The sequence below is a fragment of the Panthera uncia genome (assembly GCF_023721935.1).
Source record: "Panthera uncia isolate 11264 chromosome B2 unlocalized genomic scaffold, Puncia_PCG_1.0 HiC_scaffold_24, whole genome shotgun sequence".
In the NCBI taxonomy this organism is placed as follows: domain Eukaryota; kingdom Metazoa; phylum Chordata; class Mammalia; order Carnivora; family Felidae; genus Panthera; species Panthera uncia.
The window spans coordinates 70,250,635-70,275,294 of record NW_026057580.1 but is presented as its reverse complement, the minus strand read 5'-3'; the positions used below and the strand labels follow the sequence as shown (position 1 = coordinate 70,275,294).

The window sequence follows — 24,660 nt, the reverse complement described above, 5'->3', positions numbered from 1 at the left end:
GACAGCTCAGAGCCTGGAGCCTGCTTCAGATTCTGTGTCTCCCTCTCGCTGCCCCTTCCCCACTCATGCACTGTCTCTCTCTGTCTCTCAAAAATGAATAAACGTTAAAAAAATTTTTTTAATAAATAAACATTAAGAAGAACCATCTGTTAGCCAGCTTGAATACAGATTTATAGCAATGATAATGAAATATTCTGATATCTCCCTAATTTGTTTAGTTACACATAGATTAAAATCACATATTACTACATTTATTCTGTCTTCTGCCTCTTAAATATCAATGTCTTTGTCAATGACCAGAACTTTTGGTTCCCCAGCATGGCTTTGCAGAACATAATACCTTCACTTCCATCTGAGTTAAGAAACAACTTTACTAATCCACATATGAGCCGCCTGTCACTAGAAATTTTATTCCGGGTCACAAATATCCATTCCCATAACAGGAAGATAACTCTTATGTTCATCTTTTAAGTATATATCTTTTAAGTACATGGAGTAATTTCTCCATGTAACCACTCACTTAATTACTTTTAGAACTTGATCGCTAAAAGATTTGCCTACATGACATCCAACATTTGCATTTATAAAGATAGGGCCAAAGGAATATTTACTAAATCTGTGTTTTTTTCCTCCTTCTTCAGTCCAATCCATGATTCCAGTAATCCAGAACTAGCATTAATTGAAATTGTTTCAGGCCTCCGTGTTTTCCTCAAACAGCATCTTGTGGTTCAAAGCAAAGTAAATGAAAGAGCATACCACAGTATAAGAGACCTTATAAAGACTCTAATATGGGGTGCCTGGGTGGCTCAGTCAGTTAAGCGGCCAACTTTGGCTCAGGTCATGATCTCGCGGTCCGTGAGTTGGAGCCCCGCGTCGGGCTCTGTTCTGACAGCTCAGAGCCTGGAGCCTGTTTCAGATTCTGTGTCTCCCTCTCTCTGACCCTCCCCTGTTCATGCTCTGTCTCTCCCTGTCTCAAAAATAAATAAAACATTAAAAAAAAATTTTTTTTAAATAAAAAAAATAAAGACTCTAATAAAAGGTGACTCCCTTTCTCTGACAAAATTGAGGACAGGGAAACCCTGTTTTACATACATTTCCATAATCAAAATTTAATGTACTACAATAAATATACTTTATTACCTGTAATTTTTAAAGACTATTATACCATAAAATGGCTATTGTAGTCAGTAATCCAAACAACAAATATTTACCTCTGTATTAATCAATACGATAACATAAGTAAATTGCTATTATTTTACTTAATATGATAAAGATGTTAATTGATATCATATTAATTATTGATTAATTGATTAATTATTATCATATTGATAATATGATATATTATTTACTTATTATGATAGAGAAGCACCTTACTTCCTAAATAGAGAAAAGAAACATCCTTGGTCCTCACTGACATATTCTCCTGAATCTGAATTTAGTTTGGTTCTAGTAAGAAGCTTACTCTTTTCCAGCTCTTAATGCTCAATGACCATGGCCCTGCTCTTAGCTGGCAAACACCCAAAAGATGTTCATTCTCTAGTACAGTGGTTCTCAAACCTTCATATGCTTCAGAATCACCTGGTCCTCACTCCCAGGGTTTCTGATTCAGCAGGTTTGCGTTGGAGCCCAAGAATTTGCATTTCTAACAAGTTCCTTGATGATGCCGATGCTGCTGGTCTGGGGAGCACACACTGAGAACCACTGGTCGAGTTCATGAAACCTTAGGGAAAGTTGTGTTTTAGGCTTCTCTCATCAAGCTGTATGCATATAATTTGTTCTCTTTTCGATGTGTGTGTCATTCCTTAAAAAATAAATAAATAAATAACCTACACAGTTAGTGTGATGTCCTTGTACCATCCCTTTTCTGGGCCCATAGACTTGGAAGACTCAATTTATCATTATTATTATTATTATTGATGATTAATTATTTTAACCGCTGTTTTAGTGAAATCACTATATAGAATAATCTTGCCCACCCTCACCTTGGCACGACTGCCACTTTTCTGGGTGCTACCTTGTTCCTTCCATCTAGCTCCACTTCCTCTTGGACCAGTGCAGCGGCAGTGTGATGTGTGAACAGGCATCCTGGGGGATAGCCTCTTCCACCTCCTTGTGCCCAGCATTCCTTGTGACCTGTTGTATCAGTTCAATTAGAAATGCAAGCAGAGGGGCGCCTGGGTGGCTCAGTCAGTTAAGTGTCTGACTCTTGATCTCAGAGTTCATGGGTCCAACCCCTGCGCTGGGCTCGGGCTGGTAGCACAGAACCTGCTTGGGATTCTCTTTCTCCCTCTCTCTCTGCCCCTCCCCTGCTCAGGTGCACACACACTCTCTCTCTCTCAAATAAATAAGTGAACTTAAAAAAAGAAAAAGAAATACAAGCAGAACCTGTGCTGTATAGCGTGCTGTATAGTGAAAGGAACACCTGTAGATTTGTCATGGATCCTGCCCTTTAGAAATGTACGTTATAGGGGCGCCCGGGTGGCTCAGTCGGTTAAGCGTCCGACTTCGGCTCAGGTCATGATCTCGCAGTTTGTGAGTTCCAGCCCCGCGTTCAGCTCTGTGCTGACAGCTTGCTCACAGCCTGGAGCCTGCTTCAGATTCTGTCTCCCTTTCTCTCTGTCCCTCCCCCGCTCACACTCTGTCTCTCCCAAAACTAAATAAGCATTAAAAAAAAATTAGATATGTAAGTTATAAGTCAGCTTACTTTCCATATAATTTTTAGAACGGTATGTTATAAATGCCATGAAGTAGTAATCGCTTATGCGTTGGGCTTAACTATTCGTTTTGCAGGATTGCAAATAATTTCTTATAGTTCTAACAGAAGTAACCATGTGTTTGTTGTCTCTTCACCTGATACCTTAAATATAGTTAATATTGGTTGATATAGTTGAGCTATTTCCTCAAGTGGTTAATTTTTATTAACTGCAGTAAGAAATTTGACAGAGGTTGTCCCTCAGCTCCTGGATCAGCTTCGCACCGTAGAACAGAAGCGGCCTGCAAGCAACGTTTCTGCCAGCATCCAGAGGATCCGGGAGCTTATTGCTCAGACCAGAAGCGTCGCCAGCAAGGTAACAGTGAAAGGCATCTTTGTCAGTCAGTCGGGGATAGTGAGAACATGAAACTGAACTGCCAGTCTCGAGGCAGCTTCCAGAGCCCGGAACCTTCCTACTGTATTGCCCAGCTCAGTAGTTCTAAGCTGCATCTGGATCTGTTCATTTGAATTGCACGAGGAGCTTTAAAAACTAAACCAATTCCTGGTCCCAACCTCAGAGCAATGCATCAGGCTCTCTAGAGGATGGGCTCAGCACCTGTATTTTGCAAAAACTTCCCAGTGATTCTTATGTGTAGCCAAGATTAAGGGCCACAGGGGCGCCTGGGTGGCTCAGTCGGTTGGGTGACCGACTTCAGCTCAGGTCATGATCTCACGGTCCGTGAGTTCGAGCCCTGCATCGGGCTCTGTGCTGACAGCTCAGAGCCTGGAGCCTGTTTCAGATTCTGTGTCTCCCTCTCTCTCTGACCCTCCCCCGTTCATGCTCTGTCCCTCTCTGTCTCAAAAATAAATAAATGTAAAAATAATAATAATAATAATAATAAAAGATTAAGGGCCACAGAGTTAACTAGTCAACAAAGCTCATAGAGCAAAAGAAATCGAGTGAAACCAACCCCAATAGAAGACTCAATGTATTATTGTTACTATTATTAATTATTTTAACAGCTGTCTTAGTGCAATCACTGTATAGAAATATCTTGCCCATCTACCTCTTCAAGGAATTCTCAGGTACAACACTGATGATATGAAGCCTTTACTGACCTCCCCCCACAGGCTTCCCTGGGGAATCACAGACCACATAAACTGGACAATCGCAACGAAGACCCTGCCCCGAGATGCTTGCACAGAGGCAAAGAGGCAGCATCCTAATTAGAGCTGGTGGTGGAAGGCACATGCCCTGACACGGCCGTCAGCATTTTCAGTGTGGCAAGCAGGGCTTTTTTTTTTTTGGCCCTCTTTCTCATTTGTGTTTTATTAATGTATAGACCAGCATCATTTTTACAGCCAAATTATATGGTTTTATTTTCTCAATTGCGAATTGGCCTGATCAGACCATTGGCCCCTAAGTGCTCACAGAAAGAAGTACTGGAAATCAACTATTTTGTAATAGAGGAGATTAGTATTGGTCAATATAGCCAACTTTTGAATGATATATGATAATTGGTCCCACCCCACAAATCGCCATTTTTAGTTTCCTTGGAGAACCTTTGAAGAAAAGGTGACGGTGAAGAAATGGCATTTCCAAAGCTAGGTTTCTGTGATGGCTTTCTGGAAATTTTGTGTAAATGGGGAAGAAGTTGGGGGCCTTAATCACCTAAAACCATTTTCTAAAGAGGCTTGGCAATGCCTTGGGGAGCCCAGTTGGCTCTTCAAAGTGAGACAATTTCTGTGCAGACGTATTTCCTTCTCAGACTCAATTTTTACAAAAAAAAATTTTAATCCCATAAACTGTTTATCAAGATGATTGATTTGTATTCAACTAGCAACATAGGACAGCTGTACTGTAAGCACTTGGGAATATCATCTTGAACTTATTGAACATCAGTATTAACCAAATCAATATTAAATAATGGATATAAATACATCTAATTATTCAGAAATATTTGTATGACATGGTTATAAAAAGTCCATCCACTTCTGAATACTCAGAAAATCACCCTGAACCAGTTCAGCTTTTCCTATTGGGCCTCTCTGTAGATTTCATCTACTGAATTATGCTTTGTTGTGATGCCTTTCTGAGGATCATTATAAGAAATATCTTAACGAACTCATCATTACAGGAATGATAATGATAGAGCCGGGAGCTCAAAGTACTTTAGAGATATTATCTTATTTCATTCAGCAAAACTTTTGTCCTCACTTTACAGTTGAAGAGACTGCAGGTTAAGTGACTTGCTTGTGATTACATAGCTAGTAAGTGGCAGAGCCAGGTTTCAAGATCCCATTTAAGACTTCAAATCTGGGGGCACCTGGGCGGCTCAGTCGGTTAAGCGTCCGACTTCGGCTCAGGTCGCAATCTCGCGATCCGTGAGTTCGAGCCCCGCATCAGGCTCTGTGCTGACTGCTCAGAGCCTGGAGCCTGTTTCAGATTCTGTGTCTCCCTCTCTCTCTGACCCTCCCCTGTTCATGCTCTCTCTCTGCCTCAAAAATAAATAAACGTTAAAAAAAATTAAAAAAAAAAAAAGAGACTTCAAATCTGGGTGTAGACCCCTCCCAACTGTCCAGATGTGATCAAGTATGCTCCTCTTATGAAGCCCCTGAGGAGAAAGTCTTAGCCATGTTGGTACCCAAGATTAATTATACTTCTCCTGATCAACTAATTGTTAATTTTATGGGCCTTGCGAACAGCATAAACTGACCAGGTATCCCATCAAGCTCTTTAGTTCACCCCAACCAAGTATGTAGTTCATTGTGGAAGTCGTATTTATTCTCGCCTTGGATCTGCTTTGTCACTTTCTTTGGCTCCCTTCCCTTCACCCCACTTTAAATTTAAACAACTATATTATAATCTGCCTCAACTCCTTTCTCCCACAAGGTGAGGACATAAGGGAACAAGGGCCAGGAGGGGAGTAGGGCTCAGAGAGCCCATAGGAGCTGAGGGAAGCCTGTTGGGAACCATGAGAGAGAGCTATACCTATTTCTGCGGGGTGTTTTTAACAGAATAATTGTGTAACTCCAGATCCAAGTCTCCATGATGTTCGATGGCCAGTCAGCAGTGGAGGTACACCCCAAAACCAGTATGGATGACTTAAAGACCTTCACGTCCCTGAGCCTGTACATGAAGCCTCCTCCCATGAAGCAGCCAGAACTAGCGGGGGCTGCAGACCGGTTTATCCTGTACCTTGGAAGCAAACACGTAAGAGCACGATGTCTTAAAAGAGAGAACACAGTTAAAAGGAAAGATAGGTGGTCTTCTCTTGCCTTCAAACCAAAACTACCTATGCAAACAAATTGAATTCCCATTCACTCACAAAGTAGAGCTCACTCTAATGCCAAGACTCGAGTAGTGATTTAAAGACAAGGAATTCCTTCCCTCTGTGGGATATTTCGGGGGCTGCGTCGTTACCAGCTCCACGCTGCTAACTGAACGTAGCATTTCAAAGACTTTCCCAACACAGAGGCCTGCCGTGTTTGATGCTGCACCTGCTCGAAGATGCACAGCAATAGGTATTGGCAGGCTGCGTTTTGTCCCTGGGTTAACCAGACACGATTAGCACACTCCCGGAAGGCATCAAATGTCCGCAGGCCTGCAGTTGCCTGCTTGCCTGTCCAGGATGCCCTCGGACAAACACAGGGGGGCAGCAGACTCATGTAGCCACAGGAGGCTGGAAAGGAAGAGGCACGGGCCAATCTAGCAGCAACCTTGTAATAACTCAGGCCAGACTTGCCTTGTATACAGCCAAGCATTTGAACTGCCGACTGTCCCTTAAAGAAATGAAAACAAAATATGATATTCCTTCATACGAATTTTATTTACGTGACTTCTTGATGTTGCAGGCCAAAAAAGAATACATGGGTCTTGCAATCAAAAATGATAACCTGGTGTACATTTACAATTTGGGAACTAAGGATGTGGAGATTCCCCTGGACTCCAAACCCGTCAGTTCCTGGCCTGCTTACTTCAGCATTGTCAAGATTGAAAGGTAAAGTGAAGCCACAGCCCAGGGCTTACATGCAAATTTCATTAAGAAATCTATCGAACGTGCACGAACACAACGTGTGTGGAAAACAAAAGATTAGGGAAAAAATAGTCATTGTTTCTAAATAGCAATCAATATTAGAAGTTTTTGTCTTTTTTCCTCTTTCTATTGGTTGTTGACATTCTGTAAATGCATATGCATGTGACAAAATCAAATCACCAATTCTGCGATGAGGGAACATTAGCATTTTGATATTCAAAAAAACATATTTTCTACAAACGATCTGGCTAATAAAATGTGAAATTCTTTTACAGGGTAGGAAAACACGGAAAGGTGTTTTTAACAGTCCCAAGTCTAAGTAGCACTGCAGAGGAAAAGTTTATTAAAAAGGGAGAATTCGCAGGAGATGACTCCTTGCTGGATCTGGACCCCGAGGACACCGTGTTTTATGTTGGTGGAGTGCCTCCAAACTTCAAGGTAAGCTATCCAGCTATATTTGGAGTTATTAACAATCTATAATGATTGTTTTTAAAAATTCATAAAGTGGGGGTAGGCTGGAAATCTTGATACTTCTTTTTTTTTTTGATGTTTCAAGTTTTTGTTTAAATTCTAGTTAACATATAGTGTAATATTAGTCTCAGGAGTAGAAGTCAGTGATTCATCCCTTACGTGTAACACCCAGTGCTCCTCCCAGCAAGTGCCCTCCTTAATACCCATCATCCATCTAGCCCATCCCCCCACCTGGAAGTCTTGATATTTTAAGAAAGAACTTAGCTCAATGGGTGGTAAAATTCTGATCTAAAAATCTGTTATATAAATCTGGTCTCTACTACCCATATTTTCATAGCGTCAAATCCTTTTAAACTATAGATAGCTAACATTCATTTCATTCTGATAACAGGCGTATATGATTAATATTACCCCCACCCACTACTACAGAGTGTGTGTACCTTGTGGATTTGTACCTAGCCTTCAGGTTCACAGATCACAGGTTCAACTCAGTTATCTCAACTAATATAGACATGAAATAAAATGCTTGAGATGAGGGAAGGGACGGAACTAGGGGGGCGGGAGATATGAGATCTGGTGAAGGGAAGAAAAATCAAAGGCCCAGCCAGATAGGGAGTTGATGTAGGATTTCAATTCCAGGGCTACGACATACTAGTTATAGACACATTACTGAACATCTCCAAGAATTACTTTCCTTCTGTTTGTATCAGAACAGGAATATCTACCTCACAGAGCTGCTGTAAGAATTGATTTTGGTCATGAATTCACTGCTCAGTGTGTGACAGATACGTAGTATATACTCAGCAAATCCCATCCTCTCTGTTAAGATATGCACAGCTGAGGGGTGCCTGGGTGGCTCAGTCAGTTGAGCGTCCAACTTCAGCTTAGGTCATGATCTCACGGTTCGTGGGTTCGAACCCCTTGTCAGGCTCTGTGCTGACATCTCAGAGCCTGGAGCCTGCTTCAGATTCCGTGTCTCCCTCTCTCTCTGTCCCTCCCCCGCTCACTCTCTGTCTCTCTCTGTCTCTCAAAAATGAATAAACATTAAAAAAATTAAAATGAAAAAAATAAAAAAGATATGCACAACTGGAAAATCACTATTTATCTAAGTTATTGGCACAGAGTAGACACAGGTATGGAAAGATATTTTATCAATGGGTTGTTCCCCTTGACCTGCTGTTTCATTACCTGTTCTGTATCGTCTGCGTGACATATGATCACAGGGTAGTTGATTTGCTTTGTCTTGCACAGCTCCCTGCAAGCTTAAACCTGCCTGGCTTCGTCGGCTGCCTGGAATTGGCCACTTTGAATAATGATGTGATCAGCTTGTACAACTTCAAGCGCATCTATAACATGGATCCCTCCAAGTCAGTGCCCTGTGCCAGGTAAGAAAGTGTTAAGTGGACTAAAGCCTTTGATGGCCACATGAGGGCAGCACGTGAGACAAACATGGAACAATATCCAGGTTCTCAATGTTTTCTTTGGGGAAACTAGTTTTGAAACTGCGTAATAGTCGTGCCCGCAAAAATCATTTCAGTTCTTCCCCACCACCGAGGAGCATGTGCAATTATGAAAAGTCTTAAACAACTTGTTTGCAGCTTTGATTTAGGATTCCAGAGACTGGAGTTTCACTAGAAACTTCTGTTGTCTTAGCACATAGGGTGGAAAAGAAATCCATGTAAAACAATACATGTAGGATAAAGATGTGATATATATTCATCTATAGATGTGTATATAATGGAATATGATCCAGCCATAAAAAAGAATGAGATCTTAACATTTGCCACAAAGTGGATGGAGCTAGAGTATATTATACTAAGCAAAATGAGGAGCACCTGGGTGGCTCAGTGGATTAAGCATCCAACTTGTGATTTAGGCTCAGGTCATGATCTCAGGGTTCATGAGACTGAGCCCTGCATCAGGCTCTGCACTGATAGGCTCTCTTCCTCTCTCTGCCCCTCCCCCACTCACACACTCTCTTTCTCTCTCTCTCTCTCTCTCTCTCAAAATAAATAAACTTAAAAAAGAAAGAAAGAAAACAGGTGAGCATAGGGGAATGGAAAGAAAAATAAAATAAGCGAAAAACGGAAAGGGAGGCAAACCAGAAAACAGACTCTTAACTATAGAGAACAAATTGAGGGTTGCTGGAGGATAGTGGCTGGGGGGATGGGCTAAATGGGTGTTGGGCATTAAGGAGGGTACTTGTGATGAGCACTGGGTGTTACGTGTAAGTGATGAATCACTAAATTCTACTCCTGAAGCTAAAAATATAAAAAAAATAAAATGATTCATTTAACTTACCTATAAATACTTCTCTATGTCTCCCATGCAAACGTCGGGACTTCATTTATTTTTTTCAGGTTTTTTACTTAAATTCCAGTTAGTTAACATACAGTGTAATATCAGTCTCAGGTGTAGAATTTAGTGATTCATCACTTACATACAACATCGAGCACTCATCACAATAAGTGCCCTCCTTAATCCCTATCATGCCCCATTTAACCCATCCCCCTGCCCACCTCCCCTCCAGCAATGCTCAGTTTGTTCTCTATAGTTAAGAGTCTCTTTTCTGGCTTGCCTCTCTCTTTCTCCCCTGCCCTCCTCCCCCCGCCCATGTTCATCTGTTTTATGTCTTAAATTCCACCTTTTTAAATACTGTAAGGTCCATGGAAAATGTCATGACAATGGGTTCAAAGGGCCACACCTGAAAAGCGTAATACAAATGGTGGTGTTCCTCTGATCCTTGCGTTTTTATTTCAGAGATAAACTGGCCTTCACTCAGAGTCGGGCTGCCAGCTATTTCTTCGATGGCTCTAGTTATGCCGTGGTGAGGGATATCACAAGGAGAGGGAAGTTCGGTCAGGTGACTCGCTTTGACATAGAAGTTCGAACGCCAGCTGACAACGGCCTCGTGCTCCTGATGGTCAATGGGGTGAGAAAAATAAAAGTCCTTTATCTTCTCCTTTATTGCCTTTACTTTCTGCTCTGTATATTCCTAGGAACCTGCCCAGGTTGAGTGTGTCATGCCTCCAAGCTGAAGGTTTAGTTTAGAAAGCAAATTTGGATTTCTTTTTCTTTAGGGAAGTGATGCCAGAAGTAAGTAAAAGCAGCCCTGAGATGCATTTCCGTGCACTACTTTTTGGGTTGTATATTAAATATAGCCCCCTTTAATAAACTGGGGGATTTTGCAGAAAATCAGCACCAAGATCTAGGTGAATAGTGTGTCTGCAGAAGTTTAGCACTGACTTTACATTATATGCCTTAATCAATAAAAGTAAATAAATAAAATTGCATGCTTACTATAAATATATAGCATTTCTTTATTAACGATACACATGAAAGTATGTAATGATGTATGTTATTAATGATTATTAATAATAATAATAATTCATATTATTGTGGATATATATTCAAAATGAGGAATAAAGACAATTTATATAAAGGTAAAATAGTGAATGAAAATAAACACAATTTTAAAATAAAGATGAAATAAAATAAAATTGTGTTCTGTTTGTTAACGATACAAATATTATTGTTAATGGCAGTGTTAATAAAAACAATATAATTAAATATGCTTATGTATTTTTGAAAGTCTCAATTCTTTGAGATAGAGTGACTCAAAAGTCTTGTCCTAAGTCCAATTTATTTCAATACTAAGTTTAATTGGATGTCAAAACTGAACAAGATACCTCAAAAATAAAAATATAAGATGTGTATCATTGGCTATGCTTACTAAATCATGATACCATTTTTCAGTCTCCTTCACTAATTGACAAAAGCTGTCTTTGAATTTGGCTGGTACATTTCCATCTTTCCTGATGCCAATTCTTGCTAGCTAATCAGATATTGCATCATTTTGTAAACTCAAACCAAAGAGCTTAAGACTATTAAAATCTTTAATTGAAAGATTTGTAAACAAGTTAGAAATTTCTTTCTAAAACTATTTCAATAGTGCAGATATGAGAGTTTTTATAGGTAGTACACATATTGTTTTCATCAACAAATTCACTTAACAACAGAAAATTTGGGGGGCACCTGGATGGTTCGATCAATTAAGCGTCCAGTTCTTGATTTTGGCTCAGTCATGATCTCACAGTTTATGAGATCGAGCTCCTCATCAGGCTCTGAGCTGACAGCATGGAGCCTACTTGATATTCTCTCTTGCTCTCTTTCTCTCTCTCTCTCTCTCTCTCTCTCTGCCCCTTCCTCACTCGCACTCTCTCACTCTCTCTCAAAATAAACAAATAAACTTAAAAAAACAGAAAAATTTCCAAATATGTTTTTGAAAAATCATGTCTCCGGAGTGCAACTTTCTTCAAAAATGTTACTTTCTCTTCAGAAATCTGTTGAAGCAGCAGAAAGAGAAATTAAGAAAACAATCTCATTTACAATTGAATCAAAAATAATAAAATATCTAGGAATAAACTTGACCAAAGAGGTGAACAACCTGTGCTCTAAAAACTGTAAAACATTTATGAAAGAAATTGAAGACAACACAATGAAATGGGAAGACATTCCATGCTCCTGGACAGGAAGAACAAATATTGTTAAACTGTCTATACTGCTCAAAGCAATCTACATATTTAATGTAATCCCTAGCAAAATACCAACAGCATTTTTCACAGAACTAGAACAAACAATCCTAATATTTGTATGGAACCAGAAAATACCCTGAATAGCCAAAGCAATCTTGAAAAGGAAAAGCGAACCTGGAGGCATCACAATTCCAGACTTCAAGTTATATTACAAAGCTGCATTGATCAAGATAGTATGGTGCTGGCACAAAAATAGACACATATATCAATGGAAGAGAATAGAAAACCCAGAAATAAACCCACAATTATATGGTCAATCAATCTCAACAAAGGAGAAATGAATATACAATGGGAATAAGACAGTCTCTCCAACAAATGATGTTGGGAAAACTGGACAGCTACATGCAAAAGAATGAAACTGGACCACTTTCTTTCACCATACACAAAAATAAACTCAAATTGGATTAATGACCTAAATGTGAGACCTGAAACCATAAAAATTCGAGAAGATAGCAAAAGTGGTAATGTCTCTGACATCCTCCATAGCAACATTTTTCTAGATGTGTTTCCTGAGGCAAGGGAAATAAAAGCAAAAATAAACATTGGGACTACATTAACATAAAAAGCTTCTGCACCACAAAGGAAAAAATCAATAAAACTAAAAGGCAACCTATGGAATGGGAGAAGATATTTGCAAACGACAGATCTTATAAAGGGTTAGTATCCAAAATATGTAAAGAACTGATACAACTCAACACCTGAAAAACAAGTAATCTAATTAAAAAACAGGCAGAAGACACGAATAGACATTTCTCCAGAGATGACATCCAGATGGCCAAAAAACACATGAAAAGACGCTCAATGTCACTCATCATCAGGGAATTGCAAACCAAAACTACAGTGAGAAAAAAAAACCTACAAAATATCACCTCCCACCCATCAGAATGACTAAAATTAAAAACACAAGAAACAATAAGTGTTGGCAAAGATGTGGAGAAAAAGGAATCTTATTGGTGGGAATGCAAGCTGGTGCAGCCACTGTGGAAAACAGTATGGAGGTTCCTCAAAAAAAATTAAAAATAGAACTACCCTATGATCCAGTAATCACACTACTGGGTATTTACCCAAAAAATACAAAAACATGAATTCAAAGGGATATATGCACCCCTATGTTTATAGTAGCGCTATTTACAATAGCCAGATTATGGAAGTGGCCCAAGTGTCCATCGAGAGGTGCATAGATAAAGATGTGGTTTATATATACAATGGAATAAAATTCAACCTTAAAAAAGAATGAAGGCTTGTCATTTGCAGCGACATGGATGGAACTAGAGAGTATAATGCTAAGCAAAATAAGTTAGAGAAAGACAGATACCATATGATCTCATTCTTATGTGGAATTTAAGAAATAAAACAAATGAGCAAAGGAAAAAAGAGAGAGACAGAGAGAGAGAGAGAGAAACCAGGAAACAGACTCTTAACTATAAAGAACAAACTGAGAGAGGAGGTGGGTGGCAGGATGGGTGATGAGGATTAAGGAGTGCACTTGTGATGAGCACCGAGTGATATATAGAATTGTTGAATCACTATATTGTATGCCTGAAACAATATAATACTGTTTGTTAACTATCCTGGAATTAAAATAAAAACTTCATAAATAACAAAAATTTCCAAAAGCCACATTCTCATGCATTGTTATAATATTCCTCCCTTGAAATTACAGAGAAAGTATTTTTTAAGTAACTAGTAAATTTCATACCACTGAAAGACATTTGTCATCAGAAATGAAGGTCAACACATTTAGAATAATTCATTTTATAAAGAAAATGTGTAACCCTCTTTAGACGTGACAGCATTCTTAGTAATTTGCAAGAAGTAATCTGCAAACATCTGTGTCTCAAAAATATTTTCACATCACTGCATCCCCATAAAAAAACATTGTGAATATTCTATTATTTAAGTCTTCTCACATGTAAATCCATGTACCAAGGCACACATAAACTGCAATAGGCTAAAAGCAAAGAAATGGGTGAGGGGCCACCGCCAGCCTTCAAGTGTAAATCTCTACTCTCAAAGCCTCACATACCATGTGAAGTCCGTGAAAATCTGTCCAAAGGACAAAATGAAGGTCCAGATCGATCCATGTATTAAATACTAAAAGTTAATTTTTTCCCTCTATTTTAGAGTTTAAAATGAGCATAAACGGAATTTGAAATATTTTCTTTCTTTCCCCCAATGGATTGTTTTCCACATCCCAGAAGTATACAAACCCCACTCAGGAGATCACTTTCTGACAAATAGACACTTTACCATAATACCTTAATTTTCAAATCCTTTCAATTCTTCTGTATATAAGCTTCCAAAACAAGAAAGCCTGACCAGTAAATTATATGAGTGTTACAGAATTATTTTTAGGGCCCAAGTGCGTAATAATTTCATATTTGTTTACATAAATCCAATGTTTCCAAATAATACAGAAATGTCCTTCTTTTTCTTATATCTGTATTTGCTGACAATTTTTTAAGATTTTTTACAGCAAACCTTGGGATTATTTTTCAATATTACCAATGTTTCTCTTAAAATGAAATGCAATTACATTTGCTGGCCTGTTACAATTGCTGAAAGTTTCCAAGATTTTTAAAAAGTCAACAAGGTAAACTTAAATTTGCGTTAATTTGTAAAGTGAGTAAGAAACAGGATATGGTTGTTTCAAATTATGTATAATATTAACTCTTTAGTATATTAACATGAGACATAACTGCTGATATGGATGGAGTTGCGATTTTAATATTATAGTACTAATGTCATTAGACTTCCTTAGTTTTCAGTTTCAATAATAAATATTAGTGTTACTTCTCAAATTCAGCTAAATCTACACTTTTATAACAGCAGATGCCCACATCTTATTAACTTCTTTCTCTCCACAGAGTATGTTCTTCAGCTTGGAAATGCGCAATGGTTACCTACATGTGTTCTATGACTTTGGATTTAGCAACGGCCCTGTGCATCTTGAGGACACGTTGAAGAAAGCTCAAATTAATGATGCCAAATACCATGAGGTACAATCATTGCAATCTGTGTTGTTTATTTTGTTTTGTTTTGTTTGTACTTAGACCTATTGATCTAATCAGATGATCAAATGACATAGGTGGGAAAGTAATTAAACCGAGCACCTTCACATCTAAAGTTGTTTCGTCGAAGGACCCCAACCACACAACTCCAGGATGACATTTGCTTTAAAAGAGTGAATGTTTTTGTCATATCGATGTTTCTAATAAAAGAGTCACTGAAAGATTCATTTTAATTGCTTCATTGACCAAAAGTCTCTTCTTAACGTTCAGTGTCTTGATTACAATGGCACCCCCATAGAATTCTTTTATACGTTTGTCGAAAATGCCAGAGTGTGGACAAAAAGGCCATTTTTAAATTTATCCTTTGAGCACTACTAAATGTAAAAAGAGTAGATAGTAAGCAAATAGAGAATTTCCTTGTAAACCATTTATCCAGAACTTAGAAAACACTAACACGATTTCCTTATAAAGGGAGCCCACAAGGAATACTTACTCCTTAATCTTGAAACAGTTATACAGTATACTGATAATATACTTCATCTATTTTCATTAGCAACTACTCTGAATCTACAGTTGGGTAAAATGTATAAAGACATATCTTTTAAGTTGAACCAAAATGCAGAGAGTAGGAGGTGGTATTTCTCTTTTCAGTTCAAAGTCCATGGCTTTCATGAGGATGGTTTACGATAGAGGAATATTTAAACTATTTCTCTAACTAGCATTTTTGCAGATTCATTAAATCTTTTCACGATGTCACACAAAAAAAAGGTACCCAGTAACATACACTTTAGGGTCCAAAAGGTAGCTGTTAATAGTTTTTTCCTGAATCCCCTCAAAGGGGCAAAAGACAACACCTGGTCTCATGACAAAAGTATTTTTTGATCTAGCTTCTTATTCATATGGAAATCTTTCTCCAGAAAATGTGAATTTCTGGTTATTTAAGTAAGACTTCCATATCTGTAAGAAAGAAAAATCTATTCCCCATTTTGTGAACAAACAAGCATGAGAACATGGAGTCCCAGCTGTTATAATCAGAATAATTAAAACATGGTAGTCTTCAAAAAGCTGATTATTTTTTAATGTTTATTTATTTGTTTACTTAGAGAGAGCATACACATGAGCAGGGGGAGGGATGGAGAGAGGAGAGAGAGAGAATCCCTAAGCAGGCCCCATGCCATCAGTGTGGAGCCCCAGCACAATCCCATGAACCATGAGATCACGACCTGACCGAAACCAAGAGTCAGACACTTGACCTACTGAGCCACCCAGGCACCCCCAAAAAGTTCATTATTAAATAATGATCAGGACCTACTATATATTATTCCTCCTAGATCTCAATCATTTACCACAATGATAAGAAAATGATTTTGGTGGTTGACAGACGACATGTCAAGAGCATGGACAATGAAAAGATGAAAATACCTTTCACAGACATATACATTGGAGGGGCTCCCCCAGAAATTTTACAATCCAGGTAAGGTGGGGTTTTTTTGTTAAGTAGTTATTGTTTCTAACAATGTACTGGGCTGAGTATTCAACATCCAGAAGAGGTCTAGTAAAACTTTTAAAGCACTCCCACTTGCTACTTCTACACACATGCACAGGCACATGCACACACATTCATGCACCCTCATGACCTTCTTAAATTAACATCTTCTAGATGTGATCTGCAGGTTTCTTTAATTATTGTATTACTCTTACAACATAGTCTAAAGCAATATGTCTCATCTGCAGGAAGAAAGGCAGAGCATCTGTCCCTTTACTTTTGTTTTAGTCTTAAACCTCTTTGAACTCTCAAATAGCATCTGAGGATATGGAAATTTTTAAGCTTATCCAAGAGGTTATGAATCATGTATCATTACAATTTTATTCTCATGTATTTAAAAATTTAACTATCTCTTATTACAACCAAGTCATAGCATCAGACGCCCTTGAGACTGAGAGGCAACTTTAGAATATTCCAGTCCAATCATTGTCAATGCTGGTTCTCATTAGAATAACCTGGAGAACTTTTATGAACACTCTAGCTTGTGACCACTCTCCAGAAATTCTAATTGGTGTGGGATAAGGCCCCAACCTCAAGCTTCCTTTACAAATTAGATACCCTCTTAGCCTCTTCAGCCATGCCACATGGGACTTTTAACCATTGTGGTTGCCATTATATATCCACTAATCTGTTAGTTAGTATGGTCCTCTATTTGTGATCTTGATGGAGCAAAATGTGTTAGGGCTATTACTCCTTAGTTTGGCCCGTGTTCATCTAAAATACATTGAAGCCATTGTAATTTGGTTAAAACTAGCTTCATAGTCATTCAATATTTAATAATATGTTAGGTATTAGGATTACAGTGTTGATCAAAATGCCATCCCTGATCTCAACGATAAAGGATTTCGTACTAGCCTATTAATCCAAAGCCTAACATTCACTAAGACATTTCTCTAGCCTTAGCTGATTGCATTGCAAAATAGCCAAGAAGATGAGTTCATGACCCAAGTGGATTAATGGAAGACTGAATACCTGGGTTCAAATCCTAACTCACCTCTTGTGACATTAAAAAAAATTAAAAAAAAAAAAAAAGCCTTGATGTATCTTAGTTTCATTTAATAGGTTAAGCCATGTGAAGTTGCCAAGAGTTGACCATTTTTTACCTAAAATATGTCCATTTTCTACAGTTCAACCTATTAATCATCTACAAAAGGGAAATAATAGCATTTCCTTCTATCTCACTGAATTTTTATAAATATGGAATGAGCTAATGTAAGTTAAAGGATCTTGAAAATTATAAAAAGGTAAACAAATTGGCTTGATGAAGAATAAAGCCATTCTATAAACAAAGATTAGATATTACTATGTGTTTATGGAAGAAACCATGAGAATATGAACAATTAGAAAGCTATTAAAGTGAGTATAAATAAAATCAAATTTCATATCCCACATGTGCAAGGTAACATCATCATCATCATCATATCAGTGAAGACTAATTTTCTTTTTCAGGACCCTCAAAGCACACCTTCCCCTAGATATCAACTTCAGAGGATGCATGAAGGGTTTCCAGTTCCAAAAGAAAGATTTCAATTTATTAGAGCAGACGGAAACCCTGGGAGTTGGTTATGGATGCCCAGAAGACTCTCTCGTAAGTACCAAGCAAAAGCTTTTTATTAAATAGACACACACACACACACACACACACACACACACACACATCTTTTTTAATAATAAAAAATGAACAGACACAAAACTTATCATTCTCAAAAGCTGGAAAAGCTCTTTTCAGCTTCTCTGTGATTGTAGGTACATCTTGGGCTCCTTTCTGCCACCAGCAAAAAGAAGAATCATTAAGCTAGAAAGGCTTGTGGGAATTCCTCTATGACTTGTCCATTTGCTTCAGCTTTCAATGGGCTTCCAAAGCCCAGAGAGGCTGTGTAGGCATCTTTTCTCACTCAGGGTGGAGGATGTGCAGAAGCTGAAACCCCATCACACAGAAGGGTGGTTAACATGCCTAAATTCCAGTATAACCCAGAAGTTAAAACATAAAATATTAATACTTCTATGTTCTTGGATTGACTACAGAACACTTGAGCTCACCTTCTAAAGTTATTTCAAAAATAAAATAAGCAGAGGTTTACTGACCCCAAGACCCAAGTGATCTATCTCTGAAAAGGTCATCACCAACATATACACTAATGGGCATGGACTTTGGTGTGTGGGAAATTGACATTTTAAGCACTTGATAATTATCTCAGACACTATATTCACTTGTTTTTGGCCACACAGATATCTCGCAGGGCATATTTCAGTGGACAGAGTTTCATTGCTTCGATTCAGAAAATATCTTTCTTCGATGGCTTTGAAGGAGGTTTCAATTTCCGAACGTTACAGCCAAATGGGTTACTATTTTATTATGCCTCAGGGGTAAGTATTTGTTTTTCCCTACAGGAACTTCCTTCTGATACTTGTTTTGTCTATTAACAGTACTATTTATGCACGTTAAAAGTGAATTGCAATTCAAATTAATTTTGACTGACATGAACACGCATAGAATGCTGCATTTCTGACACTTTATAATTATATATAGTGCATATCGGAAGTTCTGAACCTAGGATTTATAGAGCCACCCCTCAGGAGCTTATGGAGAAAGTTCAGTGCATCTATCGACCTAGGTCAGAAAAACTGAAGATTTTTTTAAAATTTTATTTTCTCAAACTAAAATTTAGCATTTTCTTCAGTTACAAATGTTGGCAACAAACCACAGTAGTATTTGCACAACCTGTTACTTTATCATTAATAGAAATAACAGGTATTTTTCATTTCGCATTATAGTTCTCACAGATATCTCAAAATGTCATTTTTGGCCATTGCTACTTTTAAATTACGGTAGTTATTAGATCTGCTGATAGATTTTATAATTTAATGCTTTAATAAAGAAGTGCATGTATTACTATATCACAGATTTATTGTTTTAATATTTTGAAACTGTATCTCAATGTAATTGGTTTCCTTTGTATTCCTAGATGTTTTGTTTGATGCATTTTAAAATGTTATTTTTGAAGGGGCCTGTGTGTATCACCAAGCTGTCAAAAGAGTCCATAGCACAAAAAAATGTTAAAAAAAAAAAAACCCTCTGTGTATACATACAATTATGCATGTGATTTAATTTATAAAATTAAATTCTTAGACTGGCTATAGAACACTTGAGCTCACATTCTCAAGTTATTATTTCAAAAATAAGATAAGCAGAGGTTTAGTGGCCTCACGACCCAAATGATTTATCCCGAAAAGGTCATCACCAACATATACACTGATGGAGCAGGTCACAATATAATTTATAAAAGCAGCTTTTACTTTTCATACTTATTTTTTTATATTGAATTGAATTTAAATCCCAAAGTACTTTGTAGGACCTCCCCCACACAACCTGCTTCACATTACCATGGCTAGTTAAATAACACTTTCTGTCCACAGAAAGTAGTTATGTTGAAGGCTGTCCCTTCAACTGTAGAGGCCAATGCCCATATAAGGGAAGAGAAGCAAGATTATCAATTTACCAATATTTTAAACAATCAATAAGCACATTCAGAAAAAGAAATGGTAACTTCTGCTCTTTTTTATTTCTCTTCTGCCTCTATAGAGGAAAAGTAAAACATTTAAAAAGCCAAACTGGCAAATTACCCCTTGCCTGGTCGTCTAGCTACATCCCCAGGGAGACTCAAGTATTGCTTTTCCCAGAGGGAGACTGAAGACAGAATAGCAATGTCTGAGTTAGGGAGTTAACGAACACTGGGACAACTCTCAGCATGACAAAACACCAGAAATCTTCCATTCAGGATACAGGAGGCTCCTTTCTCCATTGAAATGTGCCTTATTTTATAGACAACACACCAATATAAGCAATAGAGTGTTCTGTTGTTTTCATAGAAATTATTTGACAAACTTCCCACTCGTTGTGTGTTCCTTTAAGCAATACCATGAAGTAGAAGTTGAAAACGTGTCCATCATCTGGATCTCCGGCCTCCCTACTTAAAAACCTGTGCTTGAATTTCAGTCAGATGTGTTCTCCATTTCGTTGGACAACGGCACTGTGGTCATGGATGTAAAGGGGACCAAGGTGCAGTCGGCAGATAAGCACTACCATGACGGGCTGTCCCACTTCGTCATTACCTCTGTCTCACCCACAAGGTACAGCTCCTCACTTTATACTCTTCCCACCAGACGGTTTTATTTATTTTATTTGCATGATTCTCTTGAATGACCACTATGAATAATAGCCTATTTTATTGCTTTTCTAGAAGAAAAATGGTAGAAGGAACAACATAATGCTCTTTTAGAAGGAAGTTGCTGTTAATTTTCAAGAGATGCCAAATAAACCACTATATAATTACTTCACAAGAATATAAGGGTTTTTTTCCACTGAAACCACAGGCTACAGACCTTCTTGGGGGAAGTATCTACACATAGTACTTCCTGAATGGATTTCAGTGTTTTGCACATAGAAGGAGATCAGAAAACATTGATTTCATTTGGATTTTAATTAAACAATTGAGGGGAGCCTGGGTGGCTCAGTCGGGGAAGCGTCACTCTTGATTTCAGCTCGGGTCACAATCTCATGGTTCATGAGTTCAAGCTCCACATTGGGCTCCACGCTGACAGTGCAGAGCCTGCTTACGATTATCTCTGCCTCTCTCTGTCCATGCCTCTCTCTATCTCAATAATAAATAAATAAACATTAAAAAATAATAGAAGGAAGAAAGCAAGAAAGGGAAAGAGAAAGAAAGAACTTCACATTTATGGCCATATTTTGAAAGCTCTAACTTTAGTTTTTAAATGTGTAATACTGAATTTCTTTTTTATAAGAAGAAAGCTTTCTAGAATAAGAAATAAATTTCTTGTTGTAGCAGCTGCGATTCTGTATCCATTTCCGTGGAGCCCGCCCATTACAAAAAAAAAAATCATTAATAAGCCTTTCTAGAGTCCATTTCCAATCACAATCAAAACCATTCAATGTGCTTTTCAATGAAAACGGTCTCCTCAGATGTGATTAAATAATCACCATGAGTTATGTTCTGTCTTTTCCACCTCCCACCCCTCCCCACAAGATGCTCATGACTAGTCATCTGAACTTCTTGTTTTTAGAGGTCTAGAGAGGCTTTTCTGCATATCAAAATATTCATCTATTTTATCCTGGGCCTCATGACGAGTCCGGCAAATTGCTATCTTTTCACTAGCCAGAATGTTCTATTTCAATTTCACAAGAAAACCTGTAACCTGGAATGGAACTCAAGGTAAAATGGTAGCCAGGTAGTGTCTAAAGAAGCTTTTTCCTTTGCAGATATGAACTAATAGTAGATCAAAGCAGACTTGGGAGCAAGAACGCTCCCAAAGAGAAGGTGGAACAGACGCAAGCAAGTGAAAAGAAGTTTTACTTTGGTGGCTCACCCATCAGTCCCCAGTTTGCTAATTTCACTGGCTGTATAAGTAATGCCTACTTTACCAGGTATAACATTTTTATTATTCATTAATTCTGCATGATTGATTAAAAAGAGGTCAGGTCAATAATGAAAGTATTTACACTGTTAAAACTGAGAGCTATGAGGGCGTCTGGGTGGCTCAGTCAGTTAAGCGACCGACTTCGGCTCAGGTCATGATCTCACGGTTCATGGGTTCAAGCCCCACGTTGGGCTCTGTGCTGACAGCTCAGAGCCTGGAGCCTGCTTCAGATTCTGTGTCTCCCGCTCTCTCAGTTCCTCCCCTGCTCATGCTCTGTCTCTCTCTGCCTCTCAAAAAATAAATAAATGTTAAAAAAAAAAAAAAAAAAAGACTGAGAGCTATGAAATTTAGGAGAAGCAGTAGAGGGTAGTCATTACAAGCTCTCATGTGCTCGGGCAACTGACATACTTGTTTGTGTGCAGGTTTCTTGCCTTTAAATTTCTGTATGACCTTGGCAGAGTCAGCCTTTGTTTCTTCTCCACCTAAATGCAGATAATAATAACACCTGCCTCCTTGTTATGACAATTAAATGAGATAGTGTGCAGAAAGCACCTGGCATACAGCAAGCTGTAAATATTAGATGCAATTAATGAGAAAGAATGAAATCTGGCCGTTGTAGCATCCTGGATGGAACTGGAGAGTATTACGCTGAGTAAAATAAGTCAGGCAGAGAAAGACAGATGCCATATGTTTTCACTCATATGTGGATCCTGAGAAACTTAACAGAAGACTGTGGAGGAGGGGAAGGGAGCAAAAAAAAGGTTACAGAGAGGGAAGGAGGCAAACCATAAGAGACTCTTAAATACTGAGAACAAACTGAGGGTTGATGGGGGGGTGGGGGAGAGGGGAAAGTAGGTGATGGTCATAGAGGAGGGCACCTGCTGGGATGAGCACTGGGTGTTGTATGGAAGCCAATCTGACAATAAATTATAATATATATATATATAAAATATATATATATTATAAGCATATATATATAAAAGCATATAATATATATATAAGCATATATATATATTAGATGCAATTATGTCCATACTTATTATTAACGGTGTAGTACAGAGCAACATACCCAAATCCTTGTTAGAAGTTTCAGAAAGTCTCCTTAACTTTAAACAAAGACATTAATCTGGGCCCTTAACAAAGACAATAAGGGCTCCCTGAGTAGAAGAACAGGCAAGGGAGAAACTTAATACAGATCTAGTAACACAGAGGCAGTACCAATCACCCAGTGTGATGAGAGGAAAGGTGTTCATCTGTCAGAATGTGCTAGTGGCAGGCACAATCATCCAGTCCTTGTTACATGGTTGGGTAAAGGTTTCTGATGAAGATTGTGGTTGATAAAGAAGGACCCATCACACACACACACACACACACACACACACACACATTTTAATTGCCAAAGGACTTTCGCTTCCATAATTTCCATCGCGTAATTCTGAACAGTGTTTTGAGGTTTTTTTTCCATCTGTTGTGTAGGTTGGACAGAGATGTGGAGGTAGAAGATTTTCAGCGGTACTCTGAAAAGGTCCACACTTCTCTGTATGCATGTCCTATTGAGTCTTCGCCGTTGTTCCTCCTTTACAAAAAAGGCAAAAACTCCTCAAAGCCCAAACCAAGTCAGAATAAAAAGGTAAAAGACAATGCCGTGCCAAATCCTCAGCTGCCCTCGTATTCCATGCACACAATGCTAGACACTGATGCTTTATAAAATTTCCTCCAGTTTGCAACTGTGCGCCTATGAAAGGTAGGATTCTTCTAGCACCCCGTGTTATTGTTTACCAGCTTTGGTGTATCAATCTTTGCTCCCAAAGAAACATTTTGAATCGGCTTTTACTGTGTACTACCAACTGCTTCTCATTGCAGGGGTTAAAATTGCTCGTTACTTAATACTGTAATTCTCCTTACCATTTGCTTTGGTGTAGCCATCTTGGGCTTCTGCCACAGTCTTGGATCTCATTAAAGTTTCGGATCTTATCCTGTTTTCCTCCTTCCTTGACCTTCACTTCAACCACCCACAGGCACGGTTGATCTGTGCCATCGCCTGATGCTGCTGCGTCATCGAAATCTTTTGAGTTCTTAAACTGCATCCCCTGACTACTATTCTTTCTCGTTCATTTACTTCCAGCACGTACATTAGGTGCCTTCATTGCAGATGAAACTCTTAAGTCCTTCCCATTCTTTCAAGCTAATCCTCCCCACCCATCTTCCTGGCCCAGTTTTAACAATGCACTCGGGTGCCACTCCTCCCCCACCCCAACCCTGTCCAAGCCACCATCATCTCCCGTTTGAGCCTTGCCATAGGCTCCCAACAGGCCTCTCTCCTTCCATCCACTTCTCTGATGCTCTATCCTCTGCACAACAGCCGCCTGCTTATAAATATGTCATATCGTGTCACTCTCCTGCTCAAAGTCCTCCCCACCCCCAACTGCACTCAGAGCAAAAGCTCCAGGCCCTATGATGTCTGAAGAGGCTCTCTATACCATCCAGGCCCCTTTCCCTCACTCACTCTCCTGCCCGCACTAGAACGAGCCGTGCGCACTGCTGGAGGAAAGTCTTTCTTCCCGCCTGGACCACTCTTCCCCGAAAGAGCTGCACGAACAACTCCCTCCAGGATTGCCCACTTTTCATGTGTTCAGGGAGGCCTGCCTTAACCCCCTATTTCATACCAGCTGCCTTTTGCCTTCCACTGGTAGTACCTACCTCCTTTGCCTCTCCTAGTTGTCCTTTTTTCCATAGCACTTTTGTCATTTTAATTTATTTAGTGACTGTATTATGTTTACTATTTACTCTCTGCTTCCTCTGCTAGACTGCAAGCTCCCTTTTTTGTTGTTGTTCACTGATGTGTCTTAAGAGCCTAGAACAATTCACA

The 24,660-nt window shown here is 38.7% G+C and overlaps 1 protein-coding gene across 2 annotated transcripts in view; it reads left to right on the top strand.

Moving 5' to 3' along the window:
- LAMA4 (laminin subunit alpha 4) overlaps window positions 1-24,660 on the top strand; it is a 143,664-nt gene that overhangs the window by 102,943 nt on the left and 16,061 nt on the right. For both annotated transcript variants that reach the window (XM_049652930.1, XM_049652929.1), the window contains exons 18-30: window positions 2,929-3,068; window positions 5,730-5,906; window positions 6,548-6,693; window positions 7,005-7,167; window positions 8,452-8,585; window positions 9,961-10,132; window positions 14,663-14,794; window positions 16,138-16,280; window positions 17,802-17,940; window positions 18,582-18,719; window positions 20,350-20,483; window positions 21,634-21,798; window positions 23,268-23,421. In XM_049652930.1, coding sequence (XP_049508887.1) covers window positions 2,929-3,068; window positions 5,730-5,906; window positions 6,548-6,693; window positions 7,005-7,167; window positions 8,452-8,585; window positions 9,961-10,132; window positions 14,663-14,794; window positions 16,138-16,280; window positions 17,802-17,940; window positions 18,582-18,719; window positions 20,350-20,483; window positions 21,634-21,798; window positions 23,268-23,421 — 1,937 coding nt within the window. The remainder of the gene's footprint in view (window positions 1-2,928; window positions 3,069-5,729; window positions 5,907-6,547; window positions 6,694-7,004; window positions 7,168-8,451; window positions 8,586-9,960; window positions 10,133-14,662; window positions 14,795-16,137; window positions 16,281-17,801; window positions 17,941-18,581; window positions 18,720-20,349; window positions 20,484-21,633; window positions 21,799-23,267; window positions 23,422-24,660) is intronic.